The sequence below is a fragment of the Helicoverpa armigera genome, chromosome 27 (assembly GCF_030705265.1).
Source record: "Helicoverpa armigera isolate CAAS_96S chromosome 27, ASM3070526v1, whole genome shotgun sequence".
Lineage (NCBI taxonomy): Eukaryota > Metazoa > Arthropoda > Insecta > Lepidoptera > Noctuidae > Helicoverpa > Helicoverpa armigera.
In genome coordinates this window covers 3,241,750-3,261,824 of record NC_087146.1, presented here as the reverse complement: position 1 = coordinate 3,261,824, position 20,075 = coordinate 3,241,750, and the positions used below count along the sequence as shown (strand labels likewise).

The following is a 20,075-nucleotide window of genomic DNA, read 5'->3' as shown; positions in this document are numbered from 1 at the left end:
TGCATGTTTTGGGATGTTGTCGTAGAAAAAGCCTATAAAATATTTTTTTTATATATTTTTGTCATTAACGTTTCCCAGTGCAATTTAAATCGTATACCTACAAAAACAATAAATGTATGTGTTTATAATTACTAAGTGTAATTGATTTATTGGGTCTTAAAAGTGAACTTAAATGTGTTTAATTTGTGGCGAAACGTAACCTAAACATGTTTTTGTATTTAGGGTGTACCTAATGAGGTTTTAGTGTAAAATATTATAATTTTCTTAATATTTCGAATTTTTAAAACAGCTTTTTTAAGTATTTTAAAAATTCGGATTTCCTTTTGTAGACTTTCGTTTTTATATAAAACTTTTCTTCCATTCTTTGTAGCTTTGCAGTAGTAAAAATAGTTTTTTTACTATTATTTTTTCACCGACTTTTTCGCACATTCCTCTTCTTGTTCAATTGAAAAAGGTTTTTTTATTGCTAATAATTAAATATACAATTAACATTTATTTTATTTGTTAACTTTTTTTACAAAATAGGTGAGGTAAGTGATTTCTAATTATTTTGAGTATCGAAGCATGCTATGCTTTGCATGTTTCTAAAACATTTCATCATCAACGGAGCCTTAATTTTTATTTCCGCTTTAGAATGCCTTTTATTTTGATACACTACAAATTAAAGTAAGTCTGACACTAGTCTTACCAACGGGTACAGACTTGCCCGGCCCGGGTAACTGGGTTGAGGAGGTCAGATAGGCAGTCGCTCCTTGTAACACACTGGTACTCAGCTGCATTCAGTTAGACTGGAAGCCGACCCCAATATAGTTGGGAAAAGGTTCGGGAGATGATGATACTTCAAAGTTCTTCTTCTACTTTTGATAAGCCAGATAATTTTCATTCGTGTCAATTTTAGTTTCATAATAGATCTGTTTGTAAATGGTTAGCTTTATATATTTTTTTGACGTACAAAAGTTATTGTGTGTCATTTTGGCGGATAAGATTTGTCATACAAGTTTGTAGGTTAAAAGTAAATAATTATGTTGCTATAATTTATTTAATAAACTAAAGTAGACGTTCATGTGAATGTTTCTTTCATAAAAAAATGGGTTTTAAAAAGTGTTGTTGTTTAATTATAGTGTTGATAAATTTAATTTTACTTGGTTTTTACATCGCTGCCAGTATGGAAAAGGAACGGGTTAAGAAAACACGTTACATCTACCACAATACTACCCACTGGTTAGATTTAATTCCAGTTGTTTTACTGTAGCTGTTTTGCGTAGACTTTGTAGTGTTTGTAGTCTTTGTGCATGTGTGCATCTATGTGCATGCAAAGTGCATGATAATGCTTATCATGCACTTTCGGAGAGATTCTTGATATCCAATGTTCCTAGTAGTTCCTTCTAACATTATTAAGGAACTACTGGTCCAATTTGAAAACGGCTTCCAGTATTGACTAGTCCATTTATCGAGGACTTATTCAAATGAATGTGGTTTACAATTCTTCACGACTATTTACGTACAAAAGTTGTTACTAAAATCGTGAATTTCGAAAGTATACTTCCTTCTTCATATTGAATTGTTTTTTTAACCGATTTCCCAATAATGAAAAAGTTCTCAAGTTTTCTAGCAAGAAGTTACCATTTTGTGACAGAATTTACAAACTAACCAACAGCCAAACTTAACCAAACTATTGCAAAATTTCAGATGCGGAGGTTCGCTCATATCCCGTCGCCACGTGGTGACAGCCGGTCATTGCGTTGCGCGCGCGCAGCCACGCCACGTACGCGTGACATTAGGAGACTATGTCATCAACTCTGCAGCCGAACCTTTGCCTGCTTATACGTTTGGCGTGAGGACTATAAAAGTGCATCCTCTCTTCAAGTTCACGCCTCAGGCTGATCGGTTTGACGTGGCTGTGCTGACGTTGGATCGCAATGTGCATTATATGCCGCATATAGGTGAGTATGGAGATTTGTTTATGGGCAGATAAGCTATAAATGATGTAGTTTTTATTTATGTCTTACATCTATCCTTATACAGAAGTCTTTGCATCTAAGGAACAGATTTTGAAAACCCATCTAAATTGGTTCAGCAGCTTCTACTCGGGAGCGAAGGATCCAAGGCTTCTTTTTCACAAAGCCGATGAAGCACGTTACACAATTTTTAACTACTGTTTTAAAAGAAAGAAAGAAAGAAAATACGTTTATTCACGCCCGCGTGTGACACTGCCTTACAAACAATAAACAAAAATAATATTAAAAAGAAAATAACAGTCGTTAAAAATAAGACAAGAAAAGACGAATTACAATCAAAAAACAGTAGTGGGAAATATGTGTCACACCCCTCGTGAAACCCCACGTAAAAATGAGCTACAACACCATATTCACGCTGAAATCGTATTTGGCTGCCAGAGAATAATAAAAGTGCTCTTCAAAAGCTCTAAAGTTTCATTACTGTTGAAAAAGTGGGTACAGTGTTGATACAAAACTGCTCATAGTCCTTTTTTCTCCAGCCTATTCTTCATCTCCTTATCCACTTCACACCACGTCTTCTGACTGCTCAAAGTACTTAAACCCTTCGTTCTCTCTTTCCAGCCCCAATCTGCTTACCGGAGCGCGGTTCCGACTTCCTGGGGCAGTACGGCTGGGCGGCCGGTTGGGGCGCGCTGAGCCCCGGCTCACGGCTGCGCCCACGCACCCTGCAGGCGGTGGACGTGCCGGTACTGGATAATAGGGTCTGCGAGAGGTGGCATCGGGCTAATGGTAAGTTTATGTTTAGTTAAATTCCTCTTTCTAATAATTGATGAATATATCAAAAAAATAGTACGTCACTGCCTTTTTCTCAGCTATGATCGGTTTCCAGCTGAGAACCAGTGTTACATGGCAAACCCGATACCCCTAAATAAGACTGGTTGTCAAAGCTTTTTGGCTTCTGAATACCTATAACCACTACTAAAGGTTTTCAAATGACAACCAGGACCCATCAACTGAACGTACCCTCTGAAACACAAAGAATCTCATTATGAAATGATGGACAGCCATCCACGGAGTCATAGCCTGTCAAGTAGTTCCTAGAAGGTAGAAAAAATATTTGAGCAATGATTATCGAGAGCTTATGTATTTGTATTTATGTTTAAACCTAGACAACCTGTGATATTTAGAAATATGATTAAAGCCTCCTTAACACCAATCGGTACTAATGACAAATTGGGAATAACTCGTTCAAGCTTATATCTAGAGGTATTCTTAAAAAAATCCCTTAAAATTCCAGGTATAAACGTGGTAATATACCCTGAAATGCTTTGCGCTGGCTACCGAGGCGGCGGCAAAGACTCCTGCCAGGGCGACAGTGGGGGGCCCCTGATGCTGGAGAGGTCAGGCCGCTGGTACCTCATCGGCGTGGTCTCCGCAGGCTACTCCTGTGCCAGTAGAGGCCAGCCTGGGATCTACCATCGAGTGGCTCACACGGTAGACTGGATATCCCACGCTACTACGCTGTCATAGCATCGATAGAAGTGAATATCGATAATCGATAAGACTTTGAGTGCTTCTCTACTGAGTGAGTTGCGTTTCTGGAATTTTCTGTGTCAATTTTTTTGTGGAGTTGATTTTTAGATAACTTTTAACCTCTTGAATGCCGTTAATTAGAGAACAATAAAATATCCATTGTGTCTCGCGTAGATCTGCGCTCATACAAAGGGTGAAGGCACATTTTGAGTGGGTTGTACTAAATGCAATGGTAACTAAATATAAATTAAACTGCCTATTTCTTTGTGTAAATCAGTTGAATCAAATTGATCTGATTTAAGAAACTGAGTCATGTTTAAATTATATTTAGTTATATTGTCTTTTAGAGGAGTATCGCGCCTCAGAGATTGGTTCAATAGAACGTGAGTGACTTACTGACTTACTGAGGAACCAATGTCGTATTCAGGAAACCAGATGTAGTATAGATTTCCAAAAGTAAGGTTCTTGAAGAGTATGCAATAATGTATTGTGAAACTTGACAGATTTGAGAAAAGAAGAAAATTGGTAAATAAAAGAGATTATATTTTTTTACAACGTTCTAGTTTAAATATTCAGTAAATAACATAAATAAATTAACAAATGGTACATAAAATCAGTACACTTTGTGAATACTTAGAAAAATATTGATAAAATATACCGTGGAGCAAAAATTAAACTGTCGTAAGATAAACTATTATGAAATCAGCTGTCGTATACGACAAAACGTTTCTGTCGTATTTGTATATTACCAACGACTTACGTTTAGATAATAACCCTATTCCACCAAATAGTCAATAGAATTACCATACATGTATTTTTATATAATTTTTACTTTTCTCTGAACAAAAAATCTAAAGTCATGTATTTTGAAGGACTCGTTTATTTTTTAAGGTTTTTAATTGTGATAAAATAATGAATTCAATGAGGAATATTGTTGCATAAATACTCGCTTTAAATTGCAATATTAACATATTGAATAGTGCCTTAGTTTGATGTGGGGAGATTGGGGATAATTGGACTTTGTAGAATTATGGAAAAATCATGTTTTTCTTTGTGAGAGATTTTACCGAAAATTCTATGCATTTTTTATTAAACTCATTTTTGGACGATCAATTAATTGTGAAAGTGCCAGTAGATTTTCAAAATTAAGCTGTGGGTATATAAAAATGGTTGATTATAATAAGAAAACTGTCCTCAATTCTCATTGCATTAAAAACATCTAACACCTTTTGTAAATATCCTGCTATGTGTAAATAAATACGTAACAAAAATATTTTTACCTTTTCTACCATTTTTTTAATGTAAATAAATTAATTAAGTATTAATTTAAAAGCGCTTGAAGTAAGTTATTCTGCTTTTAATTTATTTTGTACCATTTTTTTCTATTTTTTGTTAAAAATAATTTTAAGTTTTTTTTTTATTAACGCAGACAAAAATCGTTGTTGATAAAAATACATTATTTAATGTTAATTTAATAAATTGTATTTATTGTTAATTTAAAAAGTCGTTTTATTTTACATCGATTTATTTTATGATAATATATGTATATCCTTACAGCTAATGATATAAATATATGACTAGACATTAAACTTTGAGAAAACAACATAATCTAATTTCAAGATTTCAACAAAAATATTCAAAAGGTTTTTCAAAAATACATTTTGTTTTTAATTTTGTACCATTAACCGCGTATTTTGAATCTTATTCAGACATTTCGTATCAAAATAAATAAGTACAAAACATTTGACTAGAATGAAAAAAACAAAAAAAAATCTACATTCTTTTTTTAATTTGTTTACCAGCCAATAGGAACTCGATGCGCGCGCACGAATTTCTCTAACAACTCGTACAGAGGTCGGTAGTAGCGATTAAGAGCTGCTGCTGATATGTCGTCTTCTCCTAGCGTTTGTCGTAAGATCTCTCTCCAGTGCTGCGAGTGGCCGCGTGACATGAAATCTCTGAAAATAATATTATGAAAAAACGTTTGTCAATACAGAGGCTTAAGTTTACCGTTAACATAAACGTCCGTTTTTTAAAGCAACTGTTTACTTTTATAATTGGTCGTAGAAAATCATATTAAACAGTGGTTTTAGGAAAACTGACGTATATGTTGTTGTTGGTGACCTTGGGCCTTAGTAATTTTGTACATAAATGAGAAAGAACGCATTTCACACGATTCTTTATGTAAAACTTTTGTTGAAAGATAAAACAACAAAAGAGGAAAAGTTTGTGACGTTTAAGGATGTATCTCTAAATCTACTTAATCGATTTTCAAAAACATTTACCGAAAGTGTAGTAGATGTCACTTTATTTAGGGGTCCTTGGAACTATACTTATTGGGTGCAGGAACTAGTTTCCTCGGGACGTGTATGAAACCGTGGGAAAACACCTAATACTAAATAACAGACCTATACTGACTATACTTACTTCAAAATCTTGCCAGCAGCCTTGGACCCGTATATGTCACACCGCGTCAGACTGATGCTATCTGGCACATCACCGTCCACGCTGCGACGGCCGAAGACTGCTGCTTTGCATAGCTTCTCGAAGAGCTGGTGCTGGAGGAAACTGCTGAGGAAGTATCTGGAAGGATTTGAAGGGTTTTTGAGCATTGTTTTAGTGTTTGATACACGAGGGAGACTGTAAGGTACTCTTTATCCGGATGAGTAGAGAAGTTTCCATGGGGCGGGGGTGAAACTGCTGGTGGAAGGTAGTTTATTATATTGATAAAATGAAGCTGGGATTTTAGAAGAATAGTTCTCGCCACATGACTTTGAAATTCTTAGGTCAGGCACTTGATGCCACACAGTGTTAACTAATTTTTTTACTAGTGTGTAAGTCAATACACAAACAGTACAGCTTCGGACAAGCAAAGCTTTTCGACAAATGCGCAAAGAGTCAATGGTTAACATCATAATTGCAAACTTTAGTGGTGCGAACTATATACCGCGATTTATTATGATTATTTTTTAACACGCTTATTTCTTTGAGATGCGTCGATGCATGTACATAAAATCATATCTATTTACCTGATATAAGGAGTATTATCAGGAACATGAAACTTCGCTCCGACATCAAAATACTCCTCCCCTCTCTCACTAGGCGGTGCTATGCCCTGCAACTCTCTAGCCATGGCCCAAAACTCCCCATTCTCCTTTCTCAAACTCCCTTCAAAATATTTCCATCTGTACTCATCTATGAGAAGCGAAAATGGTATCTGTGGTAGTTTATTTAAAGCTGTTTTTAGAAGAAGCACTGTGTCTGTACTTATGTCTTTGTCTTCGAAAATTTTTGGCGGTGGTTCATTTAAATTTTCATTTTTGATATATTTTGTAAATGGTAGATAATGTTTAGCTGTCAATTTGTTTATAGCAAGTTTATAATCTTTTTCGTTTGTTGCTTCTATAATGTTTTTAAGCAATGTTTCTTTGCTATCTTTTGTATCAAAATCTTCGTCTTTCTCGCTTCTGCATTCTTTATGATTATGATCAATATTATTATCTTGAACTTCAGGACTGTTTGTTGGTGGTACATTCATTGTATATAGTAGGGAGTCGTTAATAAGACCGAGTCTGTTCAAGTGTTGTGGTGTTAGAACCCCATACATTATGGTGTCGCCTATAGTTTCGTGGAGTGCTGTGTTGGCTTGCTGAAAAATAAGAGATATTTTGTTTAATACCTGACTTGAGATTATGATGATTAAATAGAGAATTACCGAAGCATTGAATCAGGTAGTCAAATATTTTTTTATTTGCTATAAAGAAAATAGGTATGGTACATAAAGTGTTGCAGTTTTGTGTCGGCATATTCTGCCATAATGTGGCTTGTAAGTGTATTCATAACAGGCTATATCAAATATAGACAGTGAGGTAAATAGGTAAACTAAGACTGACTAAGACCCTTATTTTGCTTTTATTTTTCAATTATCAGTACATAAATATGTAAGCATAGATGCTTAATCTCTCGAAACTGGATGAACCATACTTGTATGCAAAATGCACAATGTCTTAAAGGTAGAAAGTTTTCTTACCCTAAATATAGGTGGTTGATGTTCATAAGACATGTAATACTGTATGTGACCAAGTTCATGATGGAGCACGTAGAAGTCTTCTTTAGAGGTACCAGAACAGTACAGCAGTCTGGAAATAAATACAAGACTAGCTTTTATATGTGGTTTCACCCGTGTCCTGAAGAAACTGCTTCCCATATCTATAGCATTTCTCATATCATAGCTATTGGAGACATAAAAATCACCTATGCTATTATCATCAATTTTCAGCCAAATCAGTTAAGCCGTTTTAGAGTTATAAATATAATAACAAATAAGGGTGCCTTCATAAAGAAACAGGTTGCCGGTACAGACAAACCTGTACGGGTAGGTACCGATCCGTGCAGGTATAATATTTCAATACAATCCTATTGACTCACTTATAAAGAAACAGGTAAACAGGCAACCTGTTTCTTTATGTAAGCACCCTAAGACTTTCCTTCATATAAATAGAGAAGAGGTAGCTTAGATTTTAGTGAATTAAGTTTGGCTCTTTATTCCCCTTTCAGCTTTACGATTATTTTTGTATCAGCCTATACACGTACTTTGAGACAGAAGAACCCACTCATCATGTTATCATGAACATTTTATTCGAAACCGAGATTTTAGCATTGCTTGTTCCTCCCTACCAGGGCCGTGGGGTTGTTCGAAAGAGTGGCCGCGGCCCTGGTACATAAAGAACTCTTGAAAGACTTACCTAAAGTCGCCATCTTGAAACATGTCCGCCGCAGTGCCATGACAGCGCGTGTCACTGTTTTCCCGCGCAAACACAGATTCGCGCCAAAACTTGTCTGTCATGGCGGGCAGACCCATCGATTGGTAGAAATCTTCTGCTCTTCGAACCTGACAGTTTAATGTTGAAGATATTATTTTAAAGATCTATCGAAGATTTTTTTGGAATATCTGTAGGCTTAAAGAAGTTTTCGATAAAAAAAAACGTACATACAATGTAAATAGTTTTGTTATGTAGGATATCTAAATATCTACCCATAATATACCCATTTCTATATTATGAAGCTGAATAGTTTGTTTGCCTGAATGCGCTAACTTCAGTAATTATTGGACCGATTTCAATTTCTTTCAGATTTAGATAGCTTCATTCGCTCCATTTATCGAGTAAGGCTACTTTTTAAATAGGTACATGGAGCGCTTTCTAAAGGGCGCGGGTGAAACCGCTACCAACTAAAATAAATATATATGGCCTTACTATAAAAACTTTAAACCCTGTTTTACACTTGTCTAATAAAATTTTGGCTGCAAAATGAACCATAAGTCAACGTCATAATTTGACATTTTTTTAGACAAGGCATAAACTGACGTTTAAAAGTTTTTGTGGTAAAACGGAATAAGTTTAATTAAAGTACGTAAAACGTAAATGTAACGTAAAGGGGTCTACACACCAAAGCCGCTGACCCGGCGGCACAGCCCGGCGGCACGACTGCCGCGGCATGTGGTGTTCTAGTAATTGTCAAATACTATATGAAAGCCGGCGGCATGATTGTACAAAATACGGCCGGCGGGTTGGGCCGCCGGGCTGTGCCGCCGGCATCAGCGGCTTTGGTGTGTAGACACCTTAACGTCACAGCAATGTTACAAAAAAAAATTAAACTAACCATATGTAATACAGTCCAATTGAGCTTCTTGATGCTTTCATCCAAATCTATAGTTTGTGGCAACAGAAGATCCGCCAAAGGTTCCCAGTTCTGTGACCAGAGGTTACCTGAAATATTACTGAATAGATAAAAACCTGCCTTGAAGTCCCCTTCAGGAACAAATTACCCTTTTAGAAATCTCGGTCCTAGAGCGGATCGAAGGGTGATTTCTTATTATTCGTTAGAATATACTAGAATTTATTTTTTAATTTTTCGTTTCTTATGGTTTGCTGATAGATCGAGATATAACTTGCTTAATAAATATATAATATAATATAATGACGGGACTTTTCACACACAGTCGGTTAGCCTCATGGAGAGTTATTAATTAACTTGTGTTATGGGTGCCAACACAACTGATAAGCTACATATATACATATTTATTAATACATATTGTAACACCCAGACCTCAGCCAAGAAGTATCCTCATCACACCAATGTCGACCGAACTGGGGATCGAACCCGGGACCAGTAAATAAAATGTAGGTACTACGCTCCCCACGAATCGAACGGAATAGCTTTGGAGCCATCGTGTCATTCCTTACTGGATCCAAATTAAATTAATTTTCTGAGTCAAGTAATTAAGAATTTTCATTGTTTAATGTACCGCATGTTTTCTTAGAAATTATGGGCTGCCGCTTGCTCGAGCATTCCAAATAAATCTACTTTAGGATTGTGCCTCTGTCAACAGATATTACCAAAGGGCTAGCCTTATTGTAAATCAGTTGATTGATAGACAATGAATCTATTTTTGGAGATCCAAGATAAAATAATTTATGGTCACCAGACAAGATATTTTTCAAATTAACGACGAATTAAGTAAAAAAATAAAGTTAAGATGCTTTTTAATAATTAGCTCTACGAAGCTTGAAGCTCTTAATCCGATTAATAATAGTCGGATTATAGGTCAATAGCCCCATGGAATATTCATAACTAAGCAATATAAAAAAGACGCAAAAAATTGCCTTTTTAATTTAACAACACCCTTCAATAGAAAATAGAGCCTTATTAATATAGCCAAATTCTCTCCATTAAAAACCCTTCAAAACGCCATCAACGTTGGGGTTGACATCGATGTTCACTGGATGCAGCTGAGTACCAGTGTTCTACATAGAACCACTGCCTATCTGACTTCCAATCCGATACCCCTTAGCAAGAGTAATTTCTGGCTCAAAGTCAAACCAGCCGAAACCATTCTAACCTACCTTCCGAAATACGACAAAAATACCAACATACCCAACAAATGAGCAGGAATAGTGCCATACTCAGGAACAATATCCCCATAGAACCTTCGCAGATAGAACCTCATGACACCATGTAGCAGCCTGTATAGAGGTTTCACTTCTTCGTAAAGATGGCGGCAGAGGTGACGCAGCATTGGTGTCTCGAGTTCATCACGCCAGGATGCTCCTATGTCGGGATAACCTGGAATATATAGGGTCATGTGAGAAGCTGTTGGATTTTGAATGATGGAGTCTATGACAATGTTGTTGTCGTTAGTCTAATAGTTGCATAGCGCGACAGCTAGGCGAGTTCGATTCTCGGGTCAGGCCGAAATAGTCTTATATGGCTTTAAGAAATATTCTCAAAGCAGCCCAAACTATAATATGTCCTTCGCTAACTATAGTATGTATAGAGAACAGCCGCCGTGGTGTACAGTCGTCCTAAACGCAAATTATACTTATTTTTACCTATGTTTTATACATTGACTTTCACTTTGCCATTTTTTTTCTCCTCTTGAAAATGTGAATTTCTATGAATGCAAAAGTCTTTTTGAAACGTTTTAACACTTTAACAAAGACAAGTAGGCTTCGGAGTCAAAAGATGAAGACGGCAATAAGCTACTAAGACCCAGTAAGCGAGTTGAACCGCGGCAGGTATACCTTTACCTCTAAATGATCCAGCTACTTACCATTCCTTCTAGCAGCCCTATTTTCAATAGCCACCAATCTTCTGTAAGGTTCCTTCATCGGAGGCCCAACTTTTTCCCTCCAAACTTGCCATAACCATCTCAAAACCTCTTCATTTCTCGAAAAAGCCATCAATTTCTCAAAATCGGCTTCACCTTTCAAACATAGAACCTCATTTTCTTGTACGTTTTTGCTGACAGCAATTTTGGCGGCAAAAAGATTTGAATCGCCGTATTCATAACGGAAGAACTGTTTGACGTTTGACAGATAATTCAAGATGGCTTCTTCGACAGCTGTCAAATTGTCTGGAGATATGTTTGAGTCGCTTGGGATGCAGATTTCGGCGTCTGAATAAATTGATTGAAGTTCTTCGTAAAGATTACTTGTAGTTCTGAAAATAAAAGAATAGTTTAGTAGAGATGATGAGATAAAAAATCATGATAGTCATGATGATGATGATAGTCATGAGAGTCATGATGATAGTCATGATGATAAGCACTGGGCTATCATGTCAAGCCTCTCAAGTAGCAGTAAACTGCTGTTTGATTCCAGACAATTATCAAGGTAACTTTTCTAAGTTACCTATACTTTCTCAGTGTATCTTGAACATAAATGACTAGGTAAAGGAAAATATATTGAGAAACCTGAAATCGCCTTCATGCGTGATGATTAACGTTCATTTTTTCTCTGTATGAAAATAGATGATTTTAATGACCATATAATGAGCTATAAGTACCTGGTTTCCTCATAAGTAAACTCTGGACCCCTACACAACAAATAGTACTGTCTTTCTTGAGTGCTATTCAACGACTGACGATTAGACAGTGTTGCCAGTTCATCACACGTTTTGTGTTGCCATATTAAACGACTTTTCTGGTATATAGCCGAGCGAGCTGGTAGTTGAGGGTTGCCAGGGCTTATTGAAGATTCCCATGCTAGATTGGCTGCTTCCCTGCTAAAGTTGCCAGTTTCTTCATTGATTTTCTTGAAAAGGTGGTATAGATTTTGACTGAGGCAAGTTTTGAATAGTAGAAGTAGTAAAAATGTGTGTGTAGAGCCCATGTTGTTTTAGCATCGCATGGTTGGCTAAAATTTTAGCTGAAAGAAGACATACAATACTTAACTTTTAAGTTATGTACAAGAAAATAAGATGGTGAAATCGAGCAAACATAGTTTTGTAGAAGAAAGTAAAATCTTCTGAATACTATGAAATTATTTTAGTTTAGTTAGGAAGTTTCTTTGGAACTTTTGTGTTTTGTGCCATTTCTTAGCATTCATGACCTTATTTATTGGCCAATATGGACTTAAGTACTTTAGAAAACCGTATTATTCTAACAAGTATTTATAGCTCATAGTCCGAAAAAGACAGGCTACTTTTTACCTGGGTGCGGGAAGAAATTCCCTTGAGGTACAGGTAAACCTGTAGGAAACAGGTTCCTAATCTTTCAGACCTATGACCAAATACTGAAATGTAGCTTTATTTTGAAAATCTGCTCAAACATAATTGTATATCTGTCACACAATACTTTTAAGTGACGTTTCAGTATTTCGGTTAATCAAACATAGATTTCCGTGAAAATTACAAATTCGTAGGAAAACCCACACATAAAACAAAAGATAGCGGTATCCTTTCAAATGTGAAAAACAAAAAAATATCACGTCCCTTTATATTTTAACACATATACCGCTATCAGATATTATATTTCAATATCAAAAATCAAAGTTTGCACTAAGCATACCCGCTCACTGTAGATTAAATAGTCGGGCAACTGTTGGCCCGGTGAGTGAAAATTTTTTTTTTTTTTAGAGAATCGTGAAGAGATTTTAGTCGGTCTGATACCGGACAAACACCTTATCGTTGTTACCTATGTATATATTCTGATCTGTCTCCGGTCGTGTCGGATTGCCGTCCAATCGGGCTATGAGAGTGAAGGGATAGTGAGTGCACCTGTGTCTGCGCAAATGCTTGTGCACTATGATATGTCCTGCGCAGTTGGCTGATCTCCTTACATAAGAACAGCCGCCGTGGCCGATAATAGCCGGGTAGGAGAAGGATATCATTATCATCATTTCCATTTATCTTCTTACAGATTCATGAGCCCAAACAAACTATCGGCCGACTAAAAGTTTGTAGTATGCGCGTACTTTTAGGTACATTGATGACGCCGATTTCCCTTTCCATAATAATATTGTAATCTGTGCAAATTAGGTACTTTTTACATCGGGGGGCGATAAGGTAGGTATTATCTGCTCAAATCTGAAGGGCTCTTAGCAATTGATTAGATACCGAGCTTTTATAGTGAATCCACGTTTTTGTTGTAGATTGAAAACTGATGGGTTTTTCCGTTATAGATTTTTTTGAGATACTTTTGTGAGCACGAATATCATATTTAAAAAATTGTTGTTAAACTAGCATAAAGGTAAATTATCGACGTTAAGATTCATTAAAGGGATTTTGATATTCGATTTCACTTAAAAACGAAAACTAAAGTATTAACAAACAGTCGGCTGAAAGTTGACGGCAGATGTTTTTTTTTCGAAAATCGAGAATTCATTTAAAGTTTTTAATCGGTCTGATACTTACTGGCCTGATCGTTGTTATGTGCTTACTAATATAAGCCCAAACAAACTATCGAATGACTTAAAGTTTGTAGGGTCAGGGATTTTCAAGTGGTCACACTTAAAATCAAAATTATTTCAAAATTATTATTTATTCATCAAAAAAGAATTACAATAAAGTTTGGCAATGACCCTCAAACTAAGCTACAGCTTGTGTCTTGAGGGTCCGATCAACATAATCAACATAACTCATCTGGTCATAGACATTTTGAGGTTGAAAAGGAAAACGAAATTAAATAAATTGCGAGAAGTCAGATTCGTTTTGAGGAAGATCAACACCTAAGTTAAGTCCGAGGCCTTTTTCCAGGAAATTGTGTTAATAACACTTTTCTTTTAAGTTTTCATAACTGGCCATCTCTAAGGAAAAATGGTGAAACCAACTCCAAGAACTTGGCATTTAAAAATAAGTTACAAACTCGTGTCAAGTATGTTTCTTTAGGCTTATTTTTTTCAGCACAGTATTTTACTGTGTATAATATTTATATTGTATTTAAAACATTTGATTCTGAAGAGAAATGTTTCTTAATTTTCGATTGGTAACTTATTTTGTTTTGCAACTTATAAAAATGATGTGTCTTTTTTATTTTAATTAGTAAATTATTTAGATATTTTCCGTTATATTATTTAAGTCTGTTATTGTTATTACTTGCAAAGTTATTTTATTTTTCCGGTTGACCAAGCCCGTTAATAAAAAAATTTTAAAAAAATACTTGGAAACTCTTAACTACAGGTCTAAACCACATAATTTATTTATTTATTTATTTAGGATCTCCAACGTAGAATACACAATTACATTTTGTTACCTTTACAACAAGAACATTTCTGTGTGCTTCTCCAATTATGGGAGATCACAGCATTTGCAGGATGAACTAGATTTCAAACAAGTTTGACATAAATTTACACAGCAAGAAAAATAATAAAATTAAGGTGCATTACAAAACAAAAATGCCAAGGGAAATTTAAAATGAAAAACTAAAATAAAATAATTTGCCATTTACTTATTTGAAATCGGTTAAATACTTTTTTTTATACATGAATATATTTTTACATCAAAGTAAATGCTTACAAAATTCTTACCTCTACAAAACCCGTGTTCTTTCCCCGACTATTCCGCACACAATGTCCTTCTCTAAGATTTAGAGAACTAAAGAACTAAATAAATTGAAACAATACAATTTGTGGGGATTTAGACGTTACTGCGAGCGATCCCAAACGCGACTGAAATCTCAACACCTCTAGTCGCGCGTACATTATTGTTAGGGTTCCGTAAGGTGTAAGGAAAAACGCTTAAAATGTAAAGATTAAGGAAAATGTTGCAATGTTTGGATCACTTATTTTTGTTTACACACTAGTAATTTCCATAGCTTCGTTTTCTTGTTATAAAGGACTAATTGAACAAACAATTCAAGATTCCGCAATTTTAAGTTAAGTTTAAATGAATCCTAGTTTTTACAATTAAAAATTTTCCATTTTCTAAAACCTGGAAGAAGAATAAATAAAAAAAATTGTGTAAGTTACTCGGCAGATGACGCATCAAAGTAAAATTAAGTTTTAAGCGAGTTTTGAGGAGTAATGACTAATAAAAACAAACTTTTTCACGTGTGATGTGGTAAGCTACACATAAGATTCAATACCTATCTCACTGATCATCATTGGCCACAAAGCATCTAGGCCAGATGATTGCGCAAATCTGCAAACATTACTTTTTGCCACTGAAAGCTGCGCGAAGTTTTTTGACGCATTTGTCACTAGTAATTTTGGTTTTGGTATGCATTTATCTCCCTGAAAATCATATGAAATACACAATAAACACCACGGAACCCATCCCTCCCAATTCTATTCACGCTTCCCCCATTTCATTCACTTTCACAGATAAGGCTGAGCACACAGCGTAGGCGTCGCGACGCTATCAATTAACGCTCCGACCTATCATTTTACATAAACGATTTATTGTCATATGTACGCAATATCAGATTATAATGATATGTACTTACATATGTGTTTTTGATTCATTTCGGTGCTCGCGAAAATTGGTTTTGTTTTTTTTTGTGAATTTTTGCCTTATTTTTTATAAAAGTGAATGCAATTTTGCTATTTGATCTTTGGAATTAAATAGGTAGAAGTTTGCACTAAGGAGATAAGTAAGCTGTGCAGGATCTATTATAGTGCACAAGCATTTGCGCAGACACAGGTGCCTTCACTCTTATAGTCCGATCGGACGACAATCCGACAAGACCGGGGAGAGACAAGGGGCGCTGACCTATATCTATCCCTATCGGTCATCAACGTGTTCTTCGGTGCACGGGTGTACGTATCAATCACCAACTTTCAGACATCAGGCTGGTTCGTGAAAGTCTTAAACAAAGCGATTATGGTTTGAACTAAGAATCGAGCCCGAGACCCCGTGCGCAGCAGTTGCGCTATGCGAATACCCGTAAACATATTTATAGACCAACGAGGCAAATCAATCAAATTGAACATCAGTATTTGGTAAAATATAGACTCGTTTTCAGGCACTTTTATCTACGAAAATTGTAGCACGAGAATGTGCTGGTTTCTACAGCACATTTTTCGGAGTAATGCAGTTCTCTATTTACTTGTCTTTTTCAGTTGTAACCACAGAGAAAACTGTAATTTCCATCCTTATTCTGGCTGAATCAACAAGTGCTCAGAACAAACTATCCTTACTCTATCTGTACCACATTCCTATCTTCCATTGTAATAAGGATAAGCCCTGCGATCGTCTCGTGACAGCTCTCTCCATCTTAATTTGTTCGAACTTAGCTGCCCACACTATTTGTGGCCCTATAAATGTTACTACTTGACGTATTCAGTTGTTAGAATATAGAATGGAAATTAATTTACTATAAGCTTTATAAATATAAGTAAGAGTTCGTGTAGCCCCGACAGGCTTTGGCCCAGGTGGACCCCGTTCGGGTTTGTTTGGGCTCATAAATGAGTATGAAGATGAATGGTAGCACACACAGAACAAAGATCAGATATTTAGACGGTATCAGATCGATTGAAAACTTTGATTGGGGGAATCAAGATTTACTGTTAAAAAATAATTTTAAGACAATCATCAGGTCAACTGCCGGCCCTGTTTAATCTGCAATGTGTGAGTACTCTAAGATGGATAATCTAAGAATGACAGCAATGTGGAGGTGTTCTTCGACTCTATTTGACGCCCAATTTTTGTATAAACTCGTGTTTTATATGTGTATTTTTTAAATTCCTAATTCGGTCCCTAGATCTGCAATAACAATGCAATATTTTAATATAAATATTTGGCAACAAATCATTGTGCATGATCACCTGTCTTGCTTTTTCCCAACTATGTTGAGATTGGCTTCCATTCTAACTATATGCAGTTGAGTACCAGTGTTTTACAAGGAGGGATTGCCCTATCTGGTCTCTTCAACCCAGTTACTTGGGCAACCCAATAAATAACCGAGGTAAGACTGGTTGTCAGACTTACTGGGTTCTTACCCGTAACGACAGCCAAAGATGTTCGAATGACAGCCGTGACCCACAGATTATCGAGCCTTCCAAAACACTGTCATTAGTCTCATTACACTCGATGTATTGAGCTCCTCCTATTTTCGAAGTCGGTCAAAAACACCCTTAAATTAAAACATATAACATTACATAAAAAGAACAAATGGCCCAGTTTCATTAACACGGCTCGTCTTATAAATCGGCTTGGGGGCAAGAAAAACATTTTCAATCTTAATTTGTGCGGTAAACACAGATCAGTGGACGACTGTTGTTTTATTTATTTGTGTTAAGATTATCTCGTTCTAAGGTTGAGGTTAATTAAAAATGGGGGATTGGTACTGTAGAGGTTATATTACGGTGTTTAATCTTGAAGGGATAGGCAGAATTCTACCATACATATTTACATTACATACCTAGTCTTCGATTTGGGTATGAATCTAGACATATTTCTTTTTTAACCCCCGACGCAAAAACGACGGGGTGTTATAAGTTTGACGTGTCTGTGTGTGTGTGTGTGTGTGTGTGTGTGTGTGTGTGTGTGTGTATGTGGCATCGTAGCTCCCAAACGGATGATCCGATTGTAATGCGGTTTTTTTTGTTTAAAAGGTATGTCAGTCGGGAGTGTTCTTAGCTATGTTTGGTGGAAATCGGTTCAGGTCTTCAAGGTCATCAGCTCATTTGCTAGATGTGATAGGAATGTTACACGCTCACTTTACTTGCAAGTATATGTGGGATCTGAAATTTGAAATACTAATGTCTTTTGGAACCACTGAGCTGGTCTGCTGTTAGGGCACGAAGGTAGGAGACGTAACCCTGAACTGCCTTTTAGTAAACCCATCGAGTTTGGGCTCGTTGAATTTGTCTTGACGAGCTCTCTTCATGTTTCTGATTCACGAGAACCTGATGCTGGAAATGGGATGTGGCGGATGAAACTCTGGAATGCCGGAATGAAACGGATAAACCGATTTATATTTTTGCTGAAAATCTAGAATGTTCAAAGGTTCTTTATTGTTTCTCAATCTGTGCAATTCTCCCAGAGCCAGTTTGTCATGAGGATTGTTAAACAGCTTCCTTTGGCCGAGATCGCATATAGCGACCTCTTCTTAAGATAAAATAAATTAAATGAAAGAAGGAAAAATTAAGGAGCTCCTTTAAAAAGCATGAAATAAAATTAAATTATAAATTTAAAAAAACCCCCGACCCAAAAAAAATACGCAATAATTATGACAAAAGGTTAAAAACGCTAAACCCTATAAAAAGCAAAAAATAACTTTTAACACTACGTAAACTAAATTTTGACGTGTCGGGGGACCGCTTTTTACCTTCATAAATACTTACATAAATCAAATGATACCTACCTAATTACAACATTCGTTTAAAAAAAAAAACACGTATCTAAAGTAATGAATTAGAGCGGTCCCCCGACACGACAAAATTTAGTTTACGTAGTGTTAAAAGTTATTTTTTGCTTTTTATAGGGTTTAGCGTTTTTAACCTTTTGTCATAATTATTGCGTATTTTTTTTGGGTCGGGGGTTTTTTTAAATTTATAATTTAATTTTTTATATTATTAAAAATGTAAAGTGACTGTCTCGCTTTCATGAAAAACTATTGAAAATTGCGATCCTAGAACCTGAGAAACCTGAGATTGTGGGCTAATTTCAATAGAGATACGAGAAGTAGTTCCCTTGGGTTAAACAGAAAGAGCTTGAAGATAGTACCTATAAAGGACCAACTAATTTAAAATAAAATAGTGGGTAACTATAGTTGTCAATCTTCTTTAGATTCCTAGATTCATCTCAAGATAATTTTACAACGATAGTTAGGTAAAGGTATACAAAGATATTTATTTAAACGGAAATCCTACATTGATATAACGCGTTATGGAATTTGACGTCATAAAAATCGCAGCTGCATCTAAAGAATCGATAAAAAGTTGCTCCATATACCTACATAAATCTTCACTATATTACATTCCTACAATTCCTGCAACATATACCTAGGTATTTTATTGCAAGCATTCCGCTTCAATATTTCTAAAAATGTAAAGAATTTTTAGATTAGTAACTCTCCGTGCCCCGCGGTTCCAAATTAGACAACTACTTGCCGCAGCTGGATAAAAGGTTGCTTATATCTTTTTTCAGGCTCTATATTCACGTACCTACTTACGTGAGTTAATTGAAATAAAAGAGTGACATACAGACAGACAGAGTAACTTTTGCATTTATATTATTAGTAAGAAAGTGTAAGGATATTGCATACCTATGAGAAATTATTCCATCAGAAATCATCATCATCATCTCCCGAGCCTCTTATTCTTATTCTTTATTGCACACTTAACAATACATATTAAAAAATAATAAAGACAGTTTATGTACAATGGCGAGCTTAACCCAGAATTGGGTTCTCTTACAGCCAACCTTAAAGCTATGTTGGGATCGTCTTCCAGTCTAACCGTACGCAGCTGAGTACCAGTGCTTTACAAGAAGCTACTGCCTATCTGACCTCCTCAACCCAGTTACCCGGGCAACCCGATACCCCTTGATAAGACTCAGACTTACTTGCTTCTGAAATAAAAACTCCTACGAAAACAACATTATTTCAAAATGGCGTCATCCCAGTCTAGCCCATAAAGGGTAAAGCATGAATAAAAACAAAAAAGAGTTCCAAAATGATCATTCGACCGTATTTCCTCAACCGACTGCTGTGACCACAGACTACAGACTTTGACATTATGCCGGCTCGAGGTAACGGTCAGTTTTAACAACACAACGCAGATAAATCTACAGAAATATTAGTCTTTACCATCACGAAAACTGCCTCAATGGTACTATGCTGTGTAAGAAGTCTCTGGTTCA

General features: G+C 35.9%; 2 protein-coding genes across 3 annotated transcripts in view; one reads left to right on the top strand and one right to left on the bottom strand.

The window, feature by feature from the left end:
* Positions 1-3,647, top strand: part of LOC110384676 (uncharacterized) — a 42,661-nt gene extending 39,014 nt beyond the window's left edge. The window contains exons 5-7 of one of the 2 annotated variants that reach the window (XM_021346084.3): positions 1,690-1,943; positions 2,580-2,747; positions 3,256-3,647. In XM_021346084.3, coding sequence (XP_021201759.3) covers positions 1,690-1,943; positions 2,580-2,747; positions 3,256-3,488 — 655 coding nt within the window. In that variant the 3' untranslated portion in view covers positions 3,489-3,647. The remainder of the gene's footprint in view (positions 1-1,689; positions 1,944-2,579; positions 2,748-3,255) is intronic. The other variant, XM_021346085.3, reaches the window with a different exon arrangement.
* Positions 3,648-5,182: 1,535 nt separating this feature from the next.
* Positions 5,183-14,924, bottom strand: LOC110384674 (angiotensin-converting enzyme). Its single transcript, XM_064042119.1, has 10 exons — positions 14,798-14,924; positions 11,838-12,199; positions 11,104-11,492; positions 10,428-10,616; positions 9,153-9,259; positions 8,237-8,382; positions 7,522-7,630; positions 6,521-7,140; positions 5,919-6,074; positions 5,183-5,449 (listed from the first exon to the last, which is right to left on the bottom strand). The coding sequence occupies exons 2-10, from the start codon at positions 12,161-12,163 to the stop codon at positions 5,287-5,289; spliced, it is 2,205 nt and encodes a 734-aa protein (XP_063898189.1). The 5' UTR covers positions 12,164-12,199; positions 14,798-14,924; the 3' UTR covers positions 5,183-5,286.
* Positions 14,925-20,075: the final 5,151 nt, after the last annotated feature.